We start from the raw sequence: 22,684 nt of genomic DNA on the forward strand, positions 1-22,684 counted from the left end.
CTCCAACTGACTAATTAGTTCAGTAAGTAAGTTCAAAATACGGTTTCCGCACTAAACGCAAAACAACAGGAATACAACAATTCCTGCTGGGCCTGGGGCCTAAACTAAACCACAATTCGCATCATTTGTCACCCGCAATGCCAAATCTAAATGATGTTGCACACATTGGGAGAATTTCTTATTCATAGTGTCAAGCAACGCCATTGAATCTAAATACAACAAATTTTGAAGCGTCATTTTTCCAAGTGAAGAAATCAACCCAAATGAAAGTCTGCATTCAAAGTCACTATCATAATCCTCAACAAGACTATTAACACTGACTTCCATTGCACGCAAAAAATCAATAACCGTTCTAATTTCCACCTTCAGAAAACGGCACTCAGCGTCGCCTTGAATGCAGTATGCACGAATAGCTGCAGGTAATCCCCTGTTAATCCAACAGATTAAATCATCTCTTAAAGCGCCACTAAATATCTTATGATCAATGTCCACTCTTAACGGGTCTTCCAAAATTTTTCCTTCAATAAATGATCTCGATGTAAAAGAGAATTTTTCATCAAAATAATTAAAAACTACGTCCTTTCTCTCATGACATACGTCCTTGACTTTCTCAGCAACTTCAACTAGAATCCTATTCTCAGCAGAATTTAATCACGTCTCAAAACCACTAGGAAGATTTGTTTTACAAAATAAGCATCGTAAAACAGCAGGTATGATATGAAATTGATCTTCTCCTTTCTTTAACTTTTCATTAAAAACCGGAATTGAACATAAGACGCTGTTCGGGGGAACAAATTGGTCCATTGCAAGTCTACCTGTGTGAGGGTTCAGTAACAAGGAATAAACTCATTAGCTTTCAATTCTTGGAGTTCTTGCAAACGATCAGGAGAGAATGAATTCAAATTACTCTCTTTCGTAGATAGGTGTTCTCCTAGTTTTTCAATCAAAGCATAAATTTCAATGCCATCAATTTGGTCGTAACGGTTTTCGTTACATTTTAATTAAGTGAAAACATTCGCCAGTTTTTCTTCAATAAGAGCGAATTGATTCTCTAACAGAACTCCCGCTTGGTTAATTGCATCAGTTGATACACACAACACTGAAACCCTTCCTCGTGTGTGGCATTACGTCGTTAAATCTGGTAGATTGTCCACGTAAGCCCAGACATAGGGAAAACTCCAACCGTCGGTCACAAGCTGCTTCAGGGAAAGACTCCACAAACAAGAAATCAGCACACAACAATAAAATTGCCAAAAATATTTACGAGTTATTTTCGTTCAATATCTATTTGAAGTAGAGTATTCAAAATCAGAATTATTACAGAAAACAACGATGATAACTAATGATCCCATAGGAAACATTACCAAACTAAATACCAGCAGTATAATTTTTCTAAAATCGGCCATGTCAGTCACGCCGTCCATCCACCACAAGAGCCCGGGCAGAAGAGACCTGGGTATTCCACGACGAGGAAGTGTGTAGGGGAGGGATTATTCCAAGGAGAGGAGGGGTAGAGAGGGCGATGATCAAACAGCTGGGAATCTGCCCCAAAAATCGCCCCTGTTGACTCTCAGCTCCGCCAAGCATCAGGTAATCCCATCCAGGGGAGGAGGGGGGGAACAGCGTTCAGGCCAGAAATTTCCCCTCAATCTTCTGGGTTGGAGACATCAGTCGAATCAGAGGGATATTCATTGGAACACAAGGAGGGGAGAGACATAGTGGGGTGAGGTGTTGGAGGGAGAGAGAGTTGTGATAGGACTATGGTAATACTTCTCACTCCAAACTGCATACTAGGGACTTAGCACCCATTTCCCCTTGCTTGCCAATGAGTAAGTATTCCTCCGCAGTAGTCCTATATAAGTCTTGCACTGCAGGTAGGCTGGGTTCGGGGCTGGGTTTCTGGGTGCTGGGTTTCTGGGTGCTGGGTTTCTGGATGCAGGGTTTTCCGGAGGCAGGGTTTTCCGGAGGCAGGATTTTCCGGAGGCAGGATTTTCCGGAGGCAGGATTTTCCGGAGGCAGGATTTTCCGGAGGCAGGATTTTCCGGAGGCAGGATTTTCCGGAGGCAGGATTTTCCGGAGGCAGGATTTTCCGGAGGCAGGATTTTCCGGAGGCAGGATTTTCCGGAGGCAGGATTTTCCGGAGACAGGAGTTTCCGGAGACAGGAGTCTCCGAGCCTTTGTCGAAGGGCCTTTGCGCGAAAAACCTTTGTCCTTAGCGGGAAAAGTTCTGCGGATAAGTTCGGAGGAATTTCTGGGGGGGGTACCAGAAATTTTGGGGTGGGGGGAACACTAAAAAATGCCACAAGATATCACCCGTGTTTTAAGTTTTTCATCCAAAATTTTTAAGAATTTTTATTATAATAACGAGAGCTATCAATTATAATAACATCAAAATGCTAATATTAGCAGTTACACACTCATATAACTTCATGATACATTTTCTCCCATGATAATGATGAATAAAGAGTTTCTCGAAAGATAATCGATAATCTTATGTATTTTCTGTAGCAAAAAAGAATGTAAAATGTGTGAATAAATAAGTTTTTATTGATTTTTGTGGATAGCATAACAACAACTGCCGCTAAATTGTTCTGTATTGTTCGATTTGGCCTGCTCTCTGATAGCCTCCTTGATCCCCTGCATCACCTGAACCTGCTTTTCTATTAACACCTGCAAGCCCTTTGTGGCCTCCGTATTGGTCTCCACTGCCATGGCTAGCCTCTCCAAGACACGCCGGGAGCCGCAGGATCTCGTTTGGGGTGGAGACTGGAAGCGGTTTCCCACCCATGGGTCGCCGCAATGGCGAGGATCCTTGTCCATTTGTAGACTATGTTCCTGACCGGAGTGGAAAGAGATAAGCGCCCGGAGCCAGCATTCCGGGCGCGGTGGCCGGGAGAAGCTGTCGAAAAGCCTGATCCAAAGGCACAGCTTGAGAGGCAGGCTGAGATGGCTGGGCTTGGGACCCGGAGAGTTGCGACGGCTCCTGCGTCGCGGGAAGAGAAACGATTGGATGCAAACCCACCTGGGTTAGAGGGATAGTGGAAGAAGTACTCGGCCCAGCTAACGCCCAGGCTCGTGGCTGCTGCTCGAGGAGCTTAATCAAGTTCGCCATCAGCGCGTTGGCATCGGAAGGCTGCGGAGATTGGTGGATGAGAGAAGGGCTGGCCCGGGGAGGCTGCAGTGGTAAAGACGGCGGGATGAGATTTGGAGAGGATCCCGGCGAGCGGAACCGCGATCTGGAACGTCGAGTGGGAGAGCGTTGCGGTGAGCGCTCGGCCCTCTTGCGCCCTTTTCCCTTATTGGTGGCCATAGTATCGTACGTATCCTCCGCGCTGGAAGGATGCCGCGAAAGAGACTGGGCGCTCGTCCCGGTCACAGCCAACTCCGAATCGACCGCGTCCCTTACCTTACCCCGCGTAGATATACTGTATTGTCTCCACCTTACTACTATTTTTACTCAGATACTTTTCGAAAGGAATAATTACAATCTCTAAAACCGTCAACCATTCGCAAGCTTGTTTATTCAACAACTCAACAATCGGCAGGCTTCTTACTCCGCAGGGATGGGGGGGCGGCGCGCGCGTGTTCCGCGACACCTTCTCCTTGGTAGCCGCTGGGATGAGCCTTGGGGTAGGTGACGAGTGTAGTTGCAGCCATTGTCTCCTCCGGGGCCGCTGGCAGTGGTGTCGGTGTTATCGCCCTCCTCCATCGGCGGATGATCAGGCCGCCTATGATGAGCAGGATGACGAGTAGCAGCAGTAGGCGTTGGCGTTGGTCTCTGTAATGACGCACGCGAATGAGTCAATAACGTATTTACAAGCCACCTCCTCCCTAACAACGTCAAAAAGTCTTAAAGGTGAACGCGTGATCCATTATTATCCACGTTGCTTTCGAAATAACTTTTAATCGCAAAGTAAACCATTACATCCAGTTGATAAAGATAAATGATTTATTTCCTTTTTCAACCCCTCCACTCGCCAAACGTTTCGAGGTGTATACCAGGAATTAAATGTCTCTCCCTCAGCAGCGGCATATTATTTCTTTGCATCCATTACACAAGCCTCCCAACACATTACACATGTTAAAACAAATGAACGTATATATTAAAGGAATAAACGAAAAAAGATGTAAATATTATATCACAAAGCACCAAAAATACATGTAACAACTAGCTACACATCACAGCAGTTAAGCTACTTTCCATTGCAACCTAGTCTTCTCCTGCTGGATATTGTCCGTCCTGATAGCAGCCTTACACGCAAAATGAACCCTCGTTAACACGAAGAAATGAACAATGGTTTCTGTTGAGTAAAATAAAGGAGCACGTTATGGTATTTACCAAAATTACAGATTTAAGAACAAGTAATTCAACTGATGGCATTCAAGGTAACTCAACCGAGTTTCTTCATGGGAGGTTATGATACACCGCTGATTTTTGATCAAAGGTGGAAAATCTGAAGAGAACCATAGTCTCCTCGAAGTATCAAATGGGCGAGATGTAGAATCATATCACTTCAAACTCCACTAGCCAATGACATGAAAAGCAATATAAAAAGCCTCTTCATTAAATGCACGGGCCACATCCATCTTATGGTAAGGCTTGGGGTGCACATGATCAGCAGTGAGTTTGGACAGGCTTTCAATTGGAAGCTGTAGACATTGTCCAACATCACAACCGTTTCCCAATGCTTCAGTTTAAGAACAACATCAGGAGTCTATTGAGAAAAATAAAGGAGCACATTATGGTATTTACCTTAATCGCAGATTAAAGGACAACTAATTCAGATGATGGCATTCAAGGTTACTCACCCAAGTTTCTTCACGGGAGGTAATGAAATTCCGCATAGTTTTGATCAAAGGTGTAAAATCTGACGAGAACAACAGCCTCCTCGATAAATCAAATGAGTGCTCATAGCTTGGTTTCTCCTTCTCTATACCAAAGAGCTTCTTTCTACGTGGATCTGTTCTAATGGGCCCCATCGGTTGTAATCAAATCCACGTGAAACCCTGACTTCTCCAAGATAATGATACTCTCCATTATTAGGTGGTGCAAAACTGTGCTTGGAGCACAACCCTGGCTTAAGAAGCAAGCCACAGATTGCACCCATCGTCCCCTGAATGGCTGGTACATCATAACCAACGCGTGGTCCCCTCTTTCATACTTATCGTGGAATGGAGTGTAATCACCCAAGTAAATTGCTTTTGCGAGATTCATCTCATCTACAAGAACACCTACTTACCTGTTTTCAGCAACAATTGCTACATCCTCTGCAAAAGCTAGCACAATAATCTTGTCCGGAATTATGAATCCACCAGGTGTACTCCTGGTTTTCTCTGATGGACTATTCCAATTGAAGAAACGGGATATTTGGAGTCCGATACTGTCGTGGGTTATGTGTCGTGTGGTTGAGGCTTTACGTGAGTTTCGGGAAAAAAAAAACTGATCGGTCGACCGCGCCTGTGGTACGTGCCATTCTGTATCTTCACGGACCTATTGCCTAAATATGAGTATAGGAGTTTTTGATCAAAGTGTTGAGAGCATCTCGACCTACCTTCTGCGCCTAAACAGCTATATGAGGACATTACGTCCTCCTGTTGAGGATCTCGGCAAGAAGGATTTCTTAATTGGTCACATAGGAGGGGCAGCATTGGAGAAGCTAGCTGTGAATCTTCACCCTCTCACACCGGACCAGCTGACTTACGAACAATTAGTGGAGGAGCTTAAGACCATATTTACACCGGTGCGCTTCTTTCGTGCTGAGAGGCTGATCTTTCAACGTCGTGTTCGTGAACCCAATGAAAGTTTTTCGGAGTATGCCCTGGCGTTAAAGAAGTTGGCTGCCACCTGTGATTTTGGGAACAGTATAGAACAATTGTTTTTTTTGTAGAATAATTGTTAGATTGTAGAATACAACAAAACAAACGAAAGCCAAATTGTTCTATTGCAGGAAAACACAAGAGTCCATTAGGAAATAAACTTTTAATTCTGGGCTATGCACGATACAACGCATGGCGTAGTCCCGCCAACAACTGCCGGGCGTGCCCCGTCCTCACATGTCTTATCCTTGGGACAGGGCTACCACCCTGGATACAACAACTCCCCTCCACTAAAATAACCCTTTACTGAGTGTACGAACGTACGTGTTCGGCTGTGGTGCCCAAAAAGAAGGCAAGGTTTTCGAGCTGCATCTGTCTTCTAGCAGCTCTCAGGTGCACGAGAGCCTTCCTAGCAGCCCTGGCAGATCTGGCTGCCACCACCCTCTCATGTTTGATACTCTTAAGCACCATCTCGACGGTGGGTCGATCCTGCCTTGCCTTGTAGCTACGCTTGAGGCGGGCTACCTCCCTATCTACAAACTTGCTGTCATGTTTGGACAGCATGGCATCGTCAATGCGCAGCCCAGCAAATCTGCACCGGATGTGATCTTCCAGCGTAATCTGGGGTTGACGACTTCGCCTAAACGTCAGAACAGGCGCATGATGTCTGACCATTGCATGGCCTTCGAATCTACGCGGCACAAGATTGGCCTGCCGCTGAGACTTCTGCTTCCATTCCTGGTAGCAGAATTCAAGCTCCTCATCGGAGCACTTAAACCCCCATGAGTGAGGCGCGTAGGGGCCGTGTTCTGCAAAATGCGCGGAACGCACTTCGCGCCAGGTCATGTGACAGGTGGATCTGTCACCGGATGCCCTGCTACGTCGCTTGGTGGGTGACACACGCTCGGCATGTTTCTGGGCCCGCAATTCAGTCCGCTCAAGACGGCGAATCAGTCTGCGGTGTCGCTCTTCTTCGACCTCGTGTTCAGGCCTAATAGAAGCATAACGCTTCTTGTCGACGTACTTCACATCAACTACCTCGCCCGCCAGCACAACTGGCACGACCACGGTTTTCAGGCAAACCATGTTCAAAAACTATAAGAAAAGAAAAAGAAAACTTATATTTAAGATAAACAAACAAAGTAACACACAAAAATATAACACTCAGCAAAATAATGTGAAAAAGGAATGACACAAACTATGAAAATGTTAATATTTATAATATATGAAAATAAAAGGAGCTGGAACCGAAATACGGTAATTAGCTCACTCTCACAAATACCTCCAAAAATTGGAGGGGGGTAGCTCGGGAAAATCAAAAACTAAAACAACTAATGAAAGTAATTAAAGTTAGCCTAAACAGGCCCCCTTACTACCAGCGCTTCTGTCCGCAGTTACAATTTATGCCCCTTGCGGGTACACCGGACCTTCAAACCCCCAAGACACTTAAGCTCAGGAGAGTAGAGAAAATACTTAAAACGCTAAAGCAAAAAACACTTTAAATCCGCAAAGGAAACAAAGCAAACCTCTCAAACTCGCACACGAAAACTCGGGTAAACGCTCGAGAAGAACTCTCTATTGTTCTATTGCAGGAAAACACAAGAGTCCATTAGGAAATAAACTTTTAATTCTGGGCTATGCACGATACAACGCATGGCGTAGTCCCGCCAACAACTATGGGATTAGGTCCAGCCAGAGCACTGGCCCTAATCCCAAAAGATAGCTACCTGCTTAAGTTTGACCTCCGGTCGGCCTTCTACCAACTACAAGTTCATTGCCGCCACTGGAGATTCTATGGGATTAAGTACAGAACGAAAGGATACGCGTTTACACGGCTGCCCATGGGTCATCCCTTATCCCCCTTCATACTACAACGTTGGGCAGAAGACGTGAAGATATTGATTCAATCCAAATTTAAAGTGCAAGTGATATGCTACCTAGACGATTGGCTCGTGTTCAGCAAACGACCCCAATGTGGCTATCAAATAGCAACCTATTTAACAGATACGCTCGGTATACAAGTAAATATGTCCAAGTCAGTGCTTGTGCCACGAAAATTAATCAAGTATCTCGGTGTCCAAGTCAATACAGAGGAGTTATCCCTACAACTTACAGCTAAATCCCTCAGACGAGTGCGTGAACTTATCCCAATACTACCTCGACTACGAGCATCGGATATTCCCCGTGCAGCAGACTACCTAGCATGGATCCTGAGACTTCCGACATTTCTTATTAACCATATTTTTATCCGTGATAATGCCATGTTAACCAGGCTCCTAGAAGCCGACTATTTCTCCCATAAGGTGTTCCTGCCAAGGGCATCCGAATCCATTGATGTCTACACGAATGCCACACTGCAGCAAGGGGCGGTGGTGATCCCAACTTGGCAACTTTCCAGATCATTCCTGGTCCCGGAGAACTGGCACATCAACGCCATTGAAATGTACGCAGCCCTCGTCGGACTACGAGAGACAATACTACTTCTAAACGATTTGAACTTAACATGTATTAAAATTGTAATGTATTTGGATAATCAGACTGCTCTGTATACCTTAAGAAAAGGCAATGGCATGTTATATCGCACTCACCCAGAGCTTATGGATATGTACTTTAATATTATAATAAATGCACAGTCACAGGAAGTGACATGGGCCTACGTCCCCACTGCCCAGAATCCGACCGACGAGCCCTCGCGGGCCGCACCCGGCTGATATGCGCGCGCGGCCATATTCTGGTCTGCGCAGACATATCCGCAGGGACGGCGCTGCGACCTCAGTCGATTTGCGGGTTCTGAGTAGTGAGGACGGAGGTCCACAGCAGTTGTGATGGGATCAGGATGCCTCCTGTACAACATCCCCAAAGGATTCAGGGTGGGGTATCCACCGAAGTCTTTCGGGAACTGGAGAATAAACGATATTAATGAGAAGTCAAGGTCTAACTTGTGTTTTCTGACTATCTTGTGCAACCGGTCTCCGAGTAAAACTCCGTGATATATCTCTTTCTGGAGGGTTAATACGAGCTCAAAGTACATCAACCATAGGATTGGAGTCATCAAGAACGATTTCTGACAAGAGGAATGAGCGGTAGAGCAAAGAGAGGCCAATCGAGATGAGAGGTTAGGATAGCAATCAGACATATCGGGGTACATTCTGCTCACCTTCTTCAAGGTGCTTGACAAGAAAATTCCCTTATGTAGGATCTCTTTACCATAATTTATCAGTGATGTGGAAAACCATGTTTCAGACGATTTCAGTTCCCACCCCATTCCCTTAACAAGTTCCTGAAGCTTGAGAAAATAGTTCCTCAACCTCATTTCTGCCTCCTCTTTATGGTTTCTCAAATATTCCACCGCTGAACAGCCCATGATGTTTATTGGCATCTCTATTACTGAAACCTGATTATCTCCTTGTCCTGTGACCGTGGCTCTGATTCCTGTGATGTGCTCTAAAGCAACCAACAACCCGATTGTGGTTGCAGTCCATCCTTTTTGTCTTAACCCTTCACACCCCCCGAATTGACCATACCATGCGCAAGGATCTTCCTGTTCATTAAGGACTTCTGCGTTGCTCACGTTCTCTCCTCTTTTGCGAGGGTGAGTGGGAGAGGAATGCAGATCGACTTTTTTGCAGTCTGGAGGATGATATCTAGATGAGAGATAAAACCAAGCGTGTTGGAAGAATTTGTGAGTGAAGTTATATAGGTTAGGCACACCCATGAGATCCTCCATCATTTGAAAAACCAGAAAGTTGGCAAGAAATGTCTGCAGCCAATTCCATTTGATGAAGTCTAGAGATCCCGACACTTTAAGACTTTCTACTGCTGGAATATGGCCCTTCTTCTTTCTACTGTGTGTTTGAGCCTCATCGTGTGAGGCTGTAGGAAGATCCAACTCGTGCTCAGCCTCTGCTTCTTCCATGTCTCTTGCTGTGCATTTAGTCTCTCTTGAGATAGACATCAAGTGATTGTGCAGCTCTGGTTCTCCCATTGTCATGGTCTGTTGAGGAATATAAGGGAAGATGTTCTTAGATATATTTGCCTCCGTCACTGCGAAATAAACTCTCATCTGCAAGACCATCATAGCAAAGAGTCTTGCTTCTATCTTCATCTCCCTTTCTTTTGAATGGAGACCAACTATGTACCAACTTGCGGGAACGTTTCCTTCCATTACTGTTTGCATTATATTCCTAATTGAAAACTCTGGGTTCTTTAGGATCTCGATCAACACTTCTATTTTCATGGCTTCTTCCCATCTTAAAATGTCTTTCAGAGCCTCCTGTGACTTACCAGCCCACTTCCTGGATGGAAGCCATTTGCTTCTTCAGCTCACCCATATAAACACCAATTATGAAGGATTGGGAAAAACAATTACTGAAAGGATAAAGGTGTAACTTCAAAACACTATTACGACAAATCTGCAAAATTCCATTCACAGAACAAAAGTTGGGAAGAATGTTTTGCGCAGCGCAGAAAAGAAAACTTGCGATGAAGTGGTCCTAAATGTCCCTTTGTTGGATTTGACCCTTTTGACACATGCTTTGCCAACTGAGGGTCCCAATTATATCGACTGTTTATCCAAGCAGCAAGAGAGTACTGTAACAAGGTAGGCGGAGGAGGCCTAGGAAAGGTCTCTTTACACTGAAGATCCATGCTTACTTGCAAACGATGAGCAGAGTAATGGAAGGTAAGTTACAACTCATCTAACAAGCGAGAAACCCTACCGATGTTACTCCTCTGGATTCACAACTGGAACTGATGCCTTTCTCCTATCCACAACCACTTTTATACCAGCGGCGCTACCTTCTGACATGCTGGGTACTTGCCTAGCATAAGATTTCCAATCTTATATTCAACACCAACAGCATCAGCAACCGATGGGTGGGTAGGGGAACGTCCGACCTTGACCTTAAATCGATTTATGCCGGCGCTTTAGCGCCATGGCGAATACATCATGATTAAAGGTCAACATTACTTTTCTTTACAATTTTCTTCATGCGTCCAAACATTTGGTTGTTAGTTGCAATACAAGAATCATCATCTTTTTTTATCCCTTACATAGACTGATATACAATATTTTCTCCCATTACGTAACAAACTTTAAAAAAGCAATTCTTAGCAATAACTCCCTTATCAATGAGGCAGTTACTTTCTTCATCTGAAGAGTTACACTTTTCCCTTTTACCAAGCAGTAATATGCTCTCGCAACGAGCATAATGTTGCAACTTTCTATTCAATCGATTTCCACAAAGTTCAATTACACTTTTTAATGTAGCTAGCTCATTACACAAGGAAGGGAATTACTATGTACCACCTGTTTCAGTACATGACCAGGGCTTTGGACGAACTGCCGCAGATGACGGCTCTGTCCTTCATACATAAAAGCATTGAGTCCATAGTGGGCCCCAGTTCAAGACACCTTGAGTAATATGGCTTATAAGATGAACATTTAATACCATTGATGTGACACCAAAGTAGTTGTTGAACAAGAAAATACACCTGGGAATAATTCTTGGGCTTCCTCTACTTCCTCATTGGAAATTCATCTTTGTAGGATCAGATTTGTGGCCTTAAACAATGATGAAAGGTGAAGTAAATGCTTACTTTTGAGGAGACCTCTCAGGCAAGGCACAATATGTAACACCAACCATGAACCCCTCTCAGATGCTTTCCAGAGACTACTATGAGAGATTCGACGAACTGATCTGGTAATGGAGGACAAAGCACAAATTTTGGTTAGCCATTCATCGATTCCGGAAATTATATGACTGAAGCGTATGTCACCATTTTCCATACCAATCCAAAACATTTTTCTTGTAGATTCCTAAATTAATTGAGTGTGCAACCTTACAACTCCAAGGAAAAGGCAATGCATGTAATCTGGGACAAATCCGGCAATTAAATTAAGGTACATCAATCTTAATTATGCTGTTGGTCCCTTCACTCCTTCAATGGTTTTGCTTTTCTTAACATTTTAATTGCGTTCTACCGTAATGATTAGTGCTAAAAAAGAAAATTTGCAACTAATTATCAGAATTTCACTGATATTAATACACAAGACGGCGTTTCCTGGGTTAATATGTATAAATGTGTGAATCATCAATAATTTCAAAATTTTCCAAGTCGTCATTCTGTAATGCTGCCAACGCTGCCTAGGAGCGCGCTCTCACCCTTGGCTGGCGGAACCATTTCCCTATACTTCTCTTCACCACCACCACCATCGCATAGTCTGAAGTCTTACATTTCTAAAATGAGAATCTCCACAAATATCTAAATCAAAGTTTGAAATTAAACAAGCAGGAGTTCTCTTGAATATCTTATCTCCTTGATATTTCACTCTAATATTAAAAGCAGTCCCTTCACAGAATTTTTTAAAGACCTCCTTTGCTCCTTCCATTGAAATTTCATTACCCATAACCAAGCGTCTATTATAACAATCTTGCAAAGCAAACTGGTTGGTCCGATTATTAACTCTTCCAATATGACCAACATTCATAGCAATAGCATCCCAGAAATAATTTTTACCACTATTAGGAGGATCAATGACAGCAATACAATTTATTTTTGGATTAAGTTGATATTCCCTTATGCCATCCTCATTTATAATAGGAATGGACCAACCCAAGCGATTAAACCAAGTTTTAATATTACCAAGCAATTCCCTTACTTTATCTTCATCGCTACTCATTTGAAATTTAAGCAAATCATTCAAATAATCCGCACTGGTTTGGCGATGGTGATAATAAGAAAAAGGATTCATATCATTGGCATAAACGACAGGAGTCTTGCCTTCGTAATAAGTTTTAAAATCAAGCAAAGTCTTTCTATTTACATTTAACGTGGCCAAGTGACAAGCAGCTTCACACATTTTCAAATTTTTAGGATCATGAAATTCAAGCCTGTAATCAGAGTGATCAGGCGATATTAAATCTTTAAGTTCAGTGGGAGGCATGCAAGAGTACTTATGTAGTAGTATTTGAACCGTTTCGGTGATTCTTTCAAACTTGCCCCTCTTCGGTGGAGTGCCTCCTGCGCTTCTCTGAACACGTTCTCTATTTTCTTCATAACCGGGCTGTTCTCGTTCACTGTTATGTCCAACTCCCTCAGCTTCCCTTGCCAGTATTGTTCCGGCGAGCGCCTGCACGGTTCCCCATCGTACACTTTCACTGTCAGTCGGTAGTCTTTGGCCTGCCTTTTGGTTCAGCCCATAGTTCTTGGAGACAGATGGCTTAGGGAGCATACTCCTTTTTCCTGCATTCTTGGGCAACCCATTGGAGGATGCCATTCGATTATCCACTGCCTTCTTGGACCCTGATCTGGATACATCTGACATGGACACCATCCCAGATTTGCTGGCAGAAGCAGCAGAGGGTTGTCGTATCCTCCGCTTCTGAGTCGCTGAGGGGTCCTTGCTGGGAACGGGTCCGCATGAGTAGACTGGGAGAACGACAAGCAAAACAAATGACACACAACTACAATCTTAGTTTGACCCAAGTTTATTTGGTCGGTTGGTTACACATAGTGGCCTAACTCTGCGTAGGCTTGATCAAACAATAGCAGTTTGCCTGAAGGGCTTCAGGCCGCGGTCTGCGGGCCTAGTTAGTCCTGGGGTGCTGGTCGCCTGGAGGGCCGCTGGTCGCCTGGAGGGCCGCTTCTGGGGCGAGGGCCCGAACAGCATCCTCACCACCCTCGGGTCGCTGATCCTCCGGGGTAGCCTGGTCACGTCTGCGTACGGGGTGAGCGGCGAGTCGAGGAGTCGCAGTTCGTACGGCGGCGGCGTCGGCGGCAGCGGGCTGAGGAGCGGCTCGAACTGGTGTAGTGCGTGCGGCGGCGGCGGCGTAGGCGGCAGCGGGCTGAGGAGCGGCTCGAACTGGTGCAGTGCGTGCGGCGGTGGCGTAGGCGGTAGCGGGCTGAGGAGCGGCTCGAACTGGTGTAGGGCGTACGGCGGCGGCGTCGGGCTGGAACCTCCAGGTTGGTTCGGCTGGCGGCGCGCTGCTTCCTCCTGTAGCTGGCGGGCTCGGGCGGAGTTCCGGGCGAGGCGGGGTCGTCTCGGCATCCGTCCTCAGTGAGGTCTGCACCGTGGGGTGAGATACCGTGTCGCCAAAAGCGCGAGTACGGCGTAGGGGTGAGGATGTACTCGCTCCACCCCCGTAGTTGCTGAAGGTGACGACTCGAGGCTGTGCGCGCTGCGGTCCGACTCCTTGTCCTCCCTCCTCCGTTCTGCCTTTTCGGGCCCTGGGGCCCCCGTTATATTTGGAGCTGGGCCCTGCTGCTAGCCAATGAGCGTTCGTCTTGAGGCCCGGGGTAGGGGAAAAGAGAAAGTCACTGCGTCGTTGGCGTGGGTGGAAAGGGAAGTGAGGAGAGGTGAGGGGAGATTCGGGCTTCCCGGCCACGTGGCCCGATGACGTCCACCCGTCCGCCCCTTCTCCTTGGCGTGGGGGGTGGACGGTGACGCAGGGGAGGTTAGGGGGGGGAGGGTCCACGTGGTCGTCCTTAGTGCCGGGAGATTTGAATTTCTTGGCGCGGGCTTTGGCCATGTTGGTGGCGCACATCAGGGTCCACGACTTCGACTGGAAGGTCCTAGATATTTCATTAATTATAAAGAGCAGTTGTAATAATTACTATTCAAGATATATTTCTTATTTAAACATTTCCAAGATATGTGAAAAGCAAATTACCTGGTGTTGGCGGATCACTCAAATAATCAATATCTGAGCACTCAGCCTCAGAGTTGCTCTCTCCCGGATACCTCTGATCCTTCACCTTCCGTTTCCTCCTAAGCCTCTCAGACGAGGGAAGAAAGACCTCAAGGTCCGTCTCCTCGCAACCCACCACTTCTATTCCAAACTGCGTGGCAGCATGCAATGTTTCTGGAGAAAAAAATAAATGAATCTAAGCACAGTGAATTCATGATTTTCAATAATTTCAAGAAAATGCAAATACATGCCAGAATGGAAAATGATATATATAAGGTTTCTTACCAAATGGAGTTGTTACATATATCAACGGGAGTACGTCCCTTTCCTCACACGGTTTCATCTGTTTCACTATCATCCTCGCAACAATAGTTGACTTGCAAATGCGAGAAGGATACAGAGCGAAGAACTTGTCCCCCACTCTGTTCACCCAACTATTACGAATTGTTTAGACAGTTTTGTCAAAATCCCTGTGCGGCAGGAGTTCAGCAATCACCCACGGCATTCTGGAACGTAATATATGTGGTGAAGCATTGGGTCATGGAAATTGGGTTATGAAGATAATTACGACAAACAGTAATTTACATTATCTTACCCACAGGTTAATGGCAGTGAATAAGCTCAGAAATAAAAATACTTTGGTGCGATCCAGCATAGGGAATAGCACAAGCCTTTCCCCTAACATCTTTCACCGCCCATACATTTAAATTCGACAAATCACTAGTTTCACATACACCAACATTCTGTGACAGTGATAGACTATTGTAAAAAGGGGACACATTTTCAAAACTTTTCCCTACAACGAAGACTTGACCACCTCTGCAAGCAATAGTTTCAACAATTACAATTTCTACCTGATTTTACCACGCATTGTTTGGGGGTTTATCAGAAAATTTCTGCAAACCAATAGTGTACTTTGAGTAATGCGGCTCTTCTAAATCAAAAGGTAGAGCGTGACTGAATTTGTGCTCTCTGACCTTTTATAGAGTTGGCCTCTTCTGTGGGAAATAAGGCATTTCATGGACGCGCCTCACAATCTGGGGGAGAGGAAAATTAGGCTTGCGTATAATTCTTTTAATTTGGCCCAATTTGTCCTCAAATTGGAATGCACTGAATTTGTCCAGGGGGCCATGCACCTCACAGTCACAAACCAAATGGAGTAGACCATGCACCTTATAGGACATCATATCCCTACCATAGAGCTGAGGAAATTTTTTTACCAAATATGTAAGGAGTGCATTTGCATAATTAATATTTTCAAGGTAATTGTCTGCTACCCATACTCGTGTAGCATAGTGGAGTGAGAGGAAATGCTTATATGGTGAAATTTTTAGTATGCCCTTCAAGATGTTGGGGCAGTATACAAAAGAAATAATCTAAATTTGGTTGCCCTCCGTCGAAGAAGTTCCTGCATGCTACGTGGCTTCCTCACGAATTCCCACGGCACATACCTGGCAATGTGCTTTATACGCTCATTAAGGAGATATACTTTCCTAGCCTCTAACCTCAAGTTGAAGCTACCTTTGATCCATGCTGCTAGTAATTTCCTCATCACCCACATGAACACTAAATGCATGTATTCGAAAAGAAAGTCGGTAAGCATTCTGATACCTGGAATAGTAACTAGGCATCATAAGCTTAACTATAACAAAACATTTAAACTTTACATTTAGCATTCGAAAGATGCAAATGAAATTTTGCAAACTTTGCAAGTCAAACTTATATACAAAAATAACAATAAAAATATTTACAAACTATCTACAAACTATCTACAAACTATCTACAAACTACTAATCCTAATCCTCTGTGAAATTGCCATACTGCCTTCCGCCAATTTTTTTTTATACTTCCCCTTTCTTCAGTAGGTACCTGGAAAAACAAATATTACTGTAGAGGTTTGTAAAAAACATAAAAAATAAGATAAGTCGAATTTAATGATCAAATTTTGTATTAAAGTGTGTTTTCCCAGGTTTTAGGTTAGGAACAAAATATACAGTATGACTTTGGACATGTCCAAAGTCACCCACACAAGTGCATAAATAAATGAATTAAATCATAGAAAATTATCATGATGAAATATCAAACTGGGCTTTGTATATGTGTTGTACAACTATATAAACTAACTTTAAAAAACTAAAATATATCTGTTCTCTCATTAGTCTCTTACCTGCAACAGAAGTTTTGAAGATCATACAAAAATATGTTTTTCAATCAGCAGTTTCAATTTGAGGTTAGGAACTGAAAACAGGAATCACAATCTGGAAACAATGTGAAAACAGCTGTCTGACATCAGTGCTACCAACTAATACTTTGGAAGTGGAAATCGATTCATTTTTGGAATTGTCATAGACTATTGAATAGAACATATGTTTTTGTCCAACGTCGCCTGTGTCCAAAGTCACCCACTTTTACGGTATGTAATTTGACTTAAGAGATGCCTGTGACTCACCTCAATGCGAACATGGCACTAAGTCCCACCAGCAATACTTTTTGCATTAACCTCTCGAAGATTCTTCAACAGTGCCCTTGTATCAGCAGGTAAGTCCTTAAAAAAGTGGTATTTTCTAAATATTTGTAGAAGCTCGTTTGATTTCCTTATGGAAACTGCTTCACTAGCCCACTGAGCTATACTCTGATGGATATTGACATAATCATCATCATCAACCCAGAATTCATGGAAGACAAAGATAACAGAAATCCTTTCATCTTTATATGAAATTTCAAGACTTATCCAGAATGTCATCCCGATGGACATGATGAGGGATGTCGTGGTCATCATTGATGGTGTCGTGGTCATCATTGATGGTGTCGTGGTCATCATTGATGGTGTCGTGGTCATCATTGATGGTGTCGTGGTCATCATTGATGGTATCGTGGTCATCATTGATGGTGTCGTGGTCATCATTGATGGTGTCGTGGTCATCATTGATGGTGTCGTGGTCATCATTGATGGTGTCGTGGTCATCATTGATGGTGTCGTGGTCATCATTGATGGTGTCGTGGTCATCATTGATGGTGTCGTGGTCATCATTGATGGTGTCGTGGTCATCATTGATGGTGTCGTGGTCATCATTGATGGTGTCGTGGTCATCAGAACCTTGACGACGCTGCACAACACATGACTCCGGCTCTCAACTGGTGCCTTCCGCACCAGCCCGGTGCTCAGCATTTATACCGACGCTGGATAGCCGCCGTTTGCAGAGCCGAAGAAACATCCCAATGTTGAACTACACGGCGAAAATCTTAGCCCTTAGAGAGAGAACGAGCAATAAAACTATCTCTCGTTGCTAGAAGAATCCAATAGAGCTAAATAGTGCGAGAATAACTACCTGCTATCCAATCTATCAAGAACATTACGAAAAATACAAGCAAAAATCTTAAAGGAAATCCAGTTTTAGACCGTAACGAAAAGCGACCCCTAGCTCCTTCTCCAACTGTGGGAAACAACTGACAAACTAAACCACAATTCGCATCATTTGTCACCCGCAATGCCAAATCTAAATGATGTTGCACACATTGGGAGAATTTCTTATTCATAGTGTCAAGCAACGCCATTGAATCTAAATACAACAAATTTTGAAGCGTCATTTTTCCAAGTGAAGAAATCAACCCAAATGAAAGTCTGCATTCAAAGTCACTATCATAATCCTCAACAAGACTATTAACACTGACTTCCATTGCACGCAAAAAATCAATAACCGTTCTAATTTCCACCTTCAGAAAACGGCACTCAGCGTCGCCTTGAATGCAGTATGCACGAATAGCTGCAGGTAATCCCCTGTTAATCCAACAGATTAAATCATCTCTTAAAGCGCCACTAAATATCTTATGATCAATGTCCACTCTTAACGGGTCTTCCAAAATTTTTCCTTCAATAAATGATCTCGATGTAAAAGAGAATTTTTCATCAAAATAATTAAAAACTACGTCCTTTCTCTCATGACATACGTCCTTGACTTTCTCAGCAACTTCAACTAGAATCCTATTCTCAGCAGAATTTAATCACGTCTCAAAACCACTAGGAAGATTTGTTTTACAAAATAAGCATCGTAAAACAGCAGGTATGATATGAAATTGATCTTCTCCTTTCTTTAACTTTTCATTAAAAACCGGAATTGAACATAAGACGCTGTTCGGGGGAACAAATTGGTCCATTGCAAGTCTACCTGTGTGAGGGTTCAGTAACAAGGAATAAACTCATTAACTTTCAATTCGTGGAGTTCTTGCAAACGATCAGGAGAGAATGAATTCAAATTACTCTCTTTCGTAGATAGGTGTTCTCCTAGTTTTTCAATCAAAGCATCAATTTTAATGCCATCAAATTGGTCGTCACGGTTTTCGTTACATTTTAATTTAGTGAAAACATTCGCCAGTTTTTCTTCAATAAGAGCGAAACGCTCAGACTGCTCGGGCAATATTTTGTCATGATTAGCAACACGTTCTTTTAGTACATGCAATTCTCGGACACACTAAGAAATGGTACCTTGAGATTAAAGCAAAGCTCGCTCAATATCATCCCATTTACCTCATTTCTCAACAGCATCAAGTACAACACCAAATGAATCATTAATCAATTGAGACCTTGAAAAGTTAGTGACATGATCAGGTAGAATCTCAAATTGGCCTTGATTCTCTAACAGAACTCCCGCTTGGTTAATTGCATCAGATGATACACACAACACTGAAACCCTTCCTCGTGTGTGGCATTACGTCGTTAAATCTGGTAGATTGTTCACGTAAGCCCAGACATAGGGAAGACTCCAACCGTCGGTCACAAGCTGGTTCAGGGAAAGACTCCACAAACAAGAAATCAGCACACAAGAAAAAAATTGAACTTGCAGTAAAACCCACAAAGTCCAATGAATCTGGCCACTTCCTTCAAGTTTCTGGGAACTGGGAATTATTGAATTGGTCTCACTCTCTCTGGATCGACTTGCAAGGTTCCATTTGTGATGAGATGGCCCAGAAAAGTGAGTGATTCCACACCAAGTTTAACCTTGTCCTCACACACCGTCAGACCTAAACATGAGATACATGGTCTTCAGCAGACTTGGAATGGATACACAAGTCATCAATATGTGGATAGACACAAGAATATTTCAAATCGCCCAATACTTCATCGATGAGACGAGTGAATATTTGAGGAGAATTTACAAAACCAAATGGCAATCTATTATAATGATACACTCCGAACGGCGTCACAAAAGCAGTTAATTTCTTAGAACTCTCAGATAATGGTATTTGACGAAAGGCAGAATTAAGATCAAGAACAGTGAAATATTTTGCATCAGCAAGGTATTGAAATGCATGTTCAACAGAAGGCGTTGGAAAACCATCTGATTTTACAACCTTGTTTAACTTACGGTAATCAACCACTAGTCTTTCAGATCCATCCTTTTTAGGCACTAGAAAAGCTGGCGAACACTAGTTTGAATTGGAAACCTCAATCACTTTCTTATCGAGTAAAGACTGGATGCGTTTCTTCATTAAAGTAGCCTTTGGAGGTGACAACGAATATGCATGAGATCGAATCGGAGTTGAATCTAGCAGTTCAATTTCGTAAGTCAAAACAGACGTGACCCCCAATTCGTGAGAAATCACATCTGGAAATTTTGACAATAAGCCCTTGAAATTATCTTACAACCTACTTTCAGTAGACAAGAGAACATGTGATTCAGACGAGTTACTAACTGGCGCCGATTTAAACGCTTCGCACTTGTCCGTGAAAGAAAAGAGAAATTGCGGGTCATTTTCAAAACTGACATTCGTCGCTCGAATGATCATGTTTGAATTACAAATGAAATCCACACCGAGTAACACAGGAAACGGAATTTTGGCTAAATAAAACACGTGGTTCCAAGAAAACTTGCCTATTTGGACCTTGAGAGAGACAGAGGAATTAATATGAAATGGCTGTCCCGACACCGTAATTAAATCGATGCCAACATCCTTACGAATAATCTTTCTCCGGGAGCATTTCAGAGAAGCTAAGAAATCTTCATCACGCAGGGAAACTGAACACCCAGTATCAATTAAAGCCTGGCATGGCACTGAATGAAGACTAATGGATAAAATAGGCAATCGAGTCAAACACTTGTCACGGATGCTCATCAAACTCACGGCAGGCTGAGTAAATCGTCGTCTTTTGCGACACTCGTTCACTTTGTGGCCAGGTTTATGACAGTAAGAACATTTAATAGGTATCGAAACTTCCCTAGACACACTGGAAGAGACAACAGAAGACGTGTTCCTAGAGATACGATGCAAAGTGTTGGAATATTCTGCACAGTCCATCAAATGTTTAGAAGCCTGCGTGATAACAGAGTCCAATTCTTCAAACGTGTTGGGATGATTTGAGAACATAATTGCAGATTTAGTTAATGTATTTAGCCCTTGAATAACGAGTCGCACAATTGAAGACTGAGTAATGCAAACCATACACTTGAATAGCATTACGCACAGAACAAACGAAATCGTGAGGCGTCTCGCGAGGAAATTGAAATCTCTTAACTTTCGTGGTGATCAGGCGATCAAACTCTCTGTCACTAACGATTCTAGCCCAAACTCTTTCTGTGATTTGAGGCCATGAGAGATTAGAGTTTAACATAGACAACCAAAAGTGACGAGAGCTGGCAGGAAGTTTAGATACCACTAGGTACAATAGCGTTGACAGAGGAACCAAAGACAAAGTAACAATTTCATTGATTTTTAACATGAAATTAAACCAATTCTCACCGTTTGAGACTTCAAATGACGGAAAATGACTGAGTAATTGTTTAACAATTATTAACGCTTCAGAAACTGGCAATGTCTGAGAAGCAGAAATTTCGTGAGAGACGTGTGTCTCACTACTTCCTCGTGCGTTGGACGAGGTGGAACTACTTCTGAAGAGGATTCCCGTTCATTATTAGAAACTTCACTTAGCCAAATTAGCCTTATTCCTAGCTGGTACTCCGAGGGAGTTGTAGAAGACTTAGGTCGAGATTGTAAAATACTTAGGTCGAGATTGTAAAAGACTTAGGTCGAGATTGTAAAAGACTTAGGTCGAGATTGTAAAAGACTTAGGTCGAGATTGTAAAAGACTTAGGTCGAGATTGTAAAAGACTTAGGTCGAGATTGTAAAAGACTTAGGTCGAGATTGTAAAAGAATATTCACCATCGGAGTGGGGGTGATCCAAGGGGGGTGTTCCGAGAATGAAACAGGATACACTTCGGGTAGTGTGAAATCGCACCCGCGAATAAAATCGTTAAAACGAACGCTTACTGGTCTGGTTGCTCTGCTGGTTAAATAAGTTCTATCGTACGGGTTGTCAGTACCTCCAGGTATTTGAAAAGTGAAGTGAAGAGAAAGAGAGAGGGAGAACGAGAAATAAAATTATCTCTCGTTACTAGAAGAATCCAATAGAGCTAAAATAGTGCGAGAATAACAACCTGCTATCCAATCTATCAAGAACATTACGAAAAATACAAGAAAAAAGACAAATGGCATATGACCACGAGGAAGTGTCGCGAACACTAGTCACGCAATCCCACACGAACCAAAAAGCACTTAATGGAACAAAAAAGAACTCACTTTTAAGAGGAGAAACAACCGGAAACTGCAAAAGTGGAGAAATAGTGGAGAAATAGTGGAGAATTGTCACCACTGTCCAGCACTCGGAGACATCGACGAGAGGACAGGAAATCGAACCGCGCTCCCTGCTACCAAATATGTGGCATTACGTAGTTAAATCTGGTAGATTGTTTCACGTAAGCCCAGACATAGGGAAACTCCAACCGTCGGTCACAAGCTGGTTCAGGGAAAGACTCCACAAACAAGAAATGAGCACACAAGAAAAAAGTTGCCAAAAATATTTACGAGTTATTTTCGTTCAATATCTATTTGAAGTAGAGTATTCAAAATCAGAATTATTACAGAAAACAACGATGATAACTAATGATCCCATAGGAAACAAAATTGCCCCTGTTGACTCTCAGCTTCGCCAAGCATCAGGTAATCCCATCCAGGGTAGGAGGGGAGTAACAGCGTTCAGGCCAGAAATTTCCCCTCAATCTTCTGGGTTGGAGACATCAGTCGAATCAGAGGGATATTCATTGGAACACAAGGAGGGGAGAGAAATAGTGGGGTGAGGTGTTGGAGGGAGAGAGAGAGAGAGTTGTGATAGGACTATTGTAAT

At 43.4% G+C, this 22,684-nt stretch overlaps 1 protein-coding gene across 1 annotated transcript; it reads right to left on the bottom strand.

The window, feature by feature from the left end:
* Positions 1-13,406: 13,406 nt before the first annotated feature.
* Positions 13,407-14,348, bottom strand: LOC124161429 (atherin-like). Its single transcript, XM_046537746.1, has one exon. It carries the CDS (start codon positions 14,346-14,348, stop codon positions 13,407-13,409), a length of 942 nt encoding a protein of 313 aa, XP_046393702.1.
* Positions 14,349-22,684: the final 8,336 nt, after the last annotated feature.

The sequence above is a fragment of the Ischnura elegans genome, chromosome 6, assembly GCF_921293095.1.
Source record: "Ischnura elegans chromosome 6, ioIscEleg1.1, whole genome shotgun sequence".
NCBI classification, from domain to species: domain Eukaryota; kingdom Metazoa; phylum Arthropoda; class Insecta; order Odonata; family Coenagrionidae; genus Ischnura; species Ischnura elegans.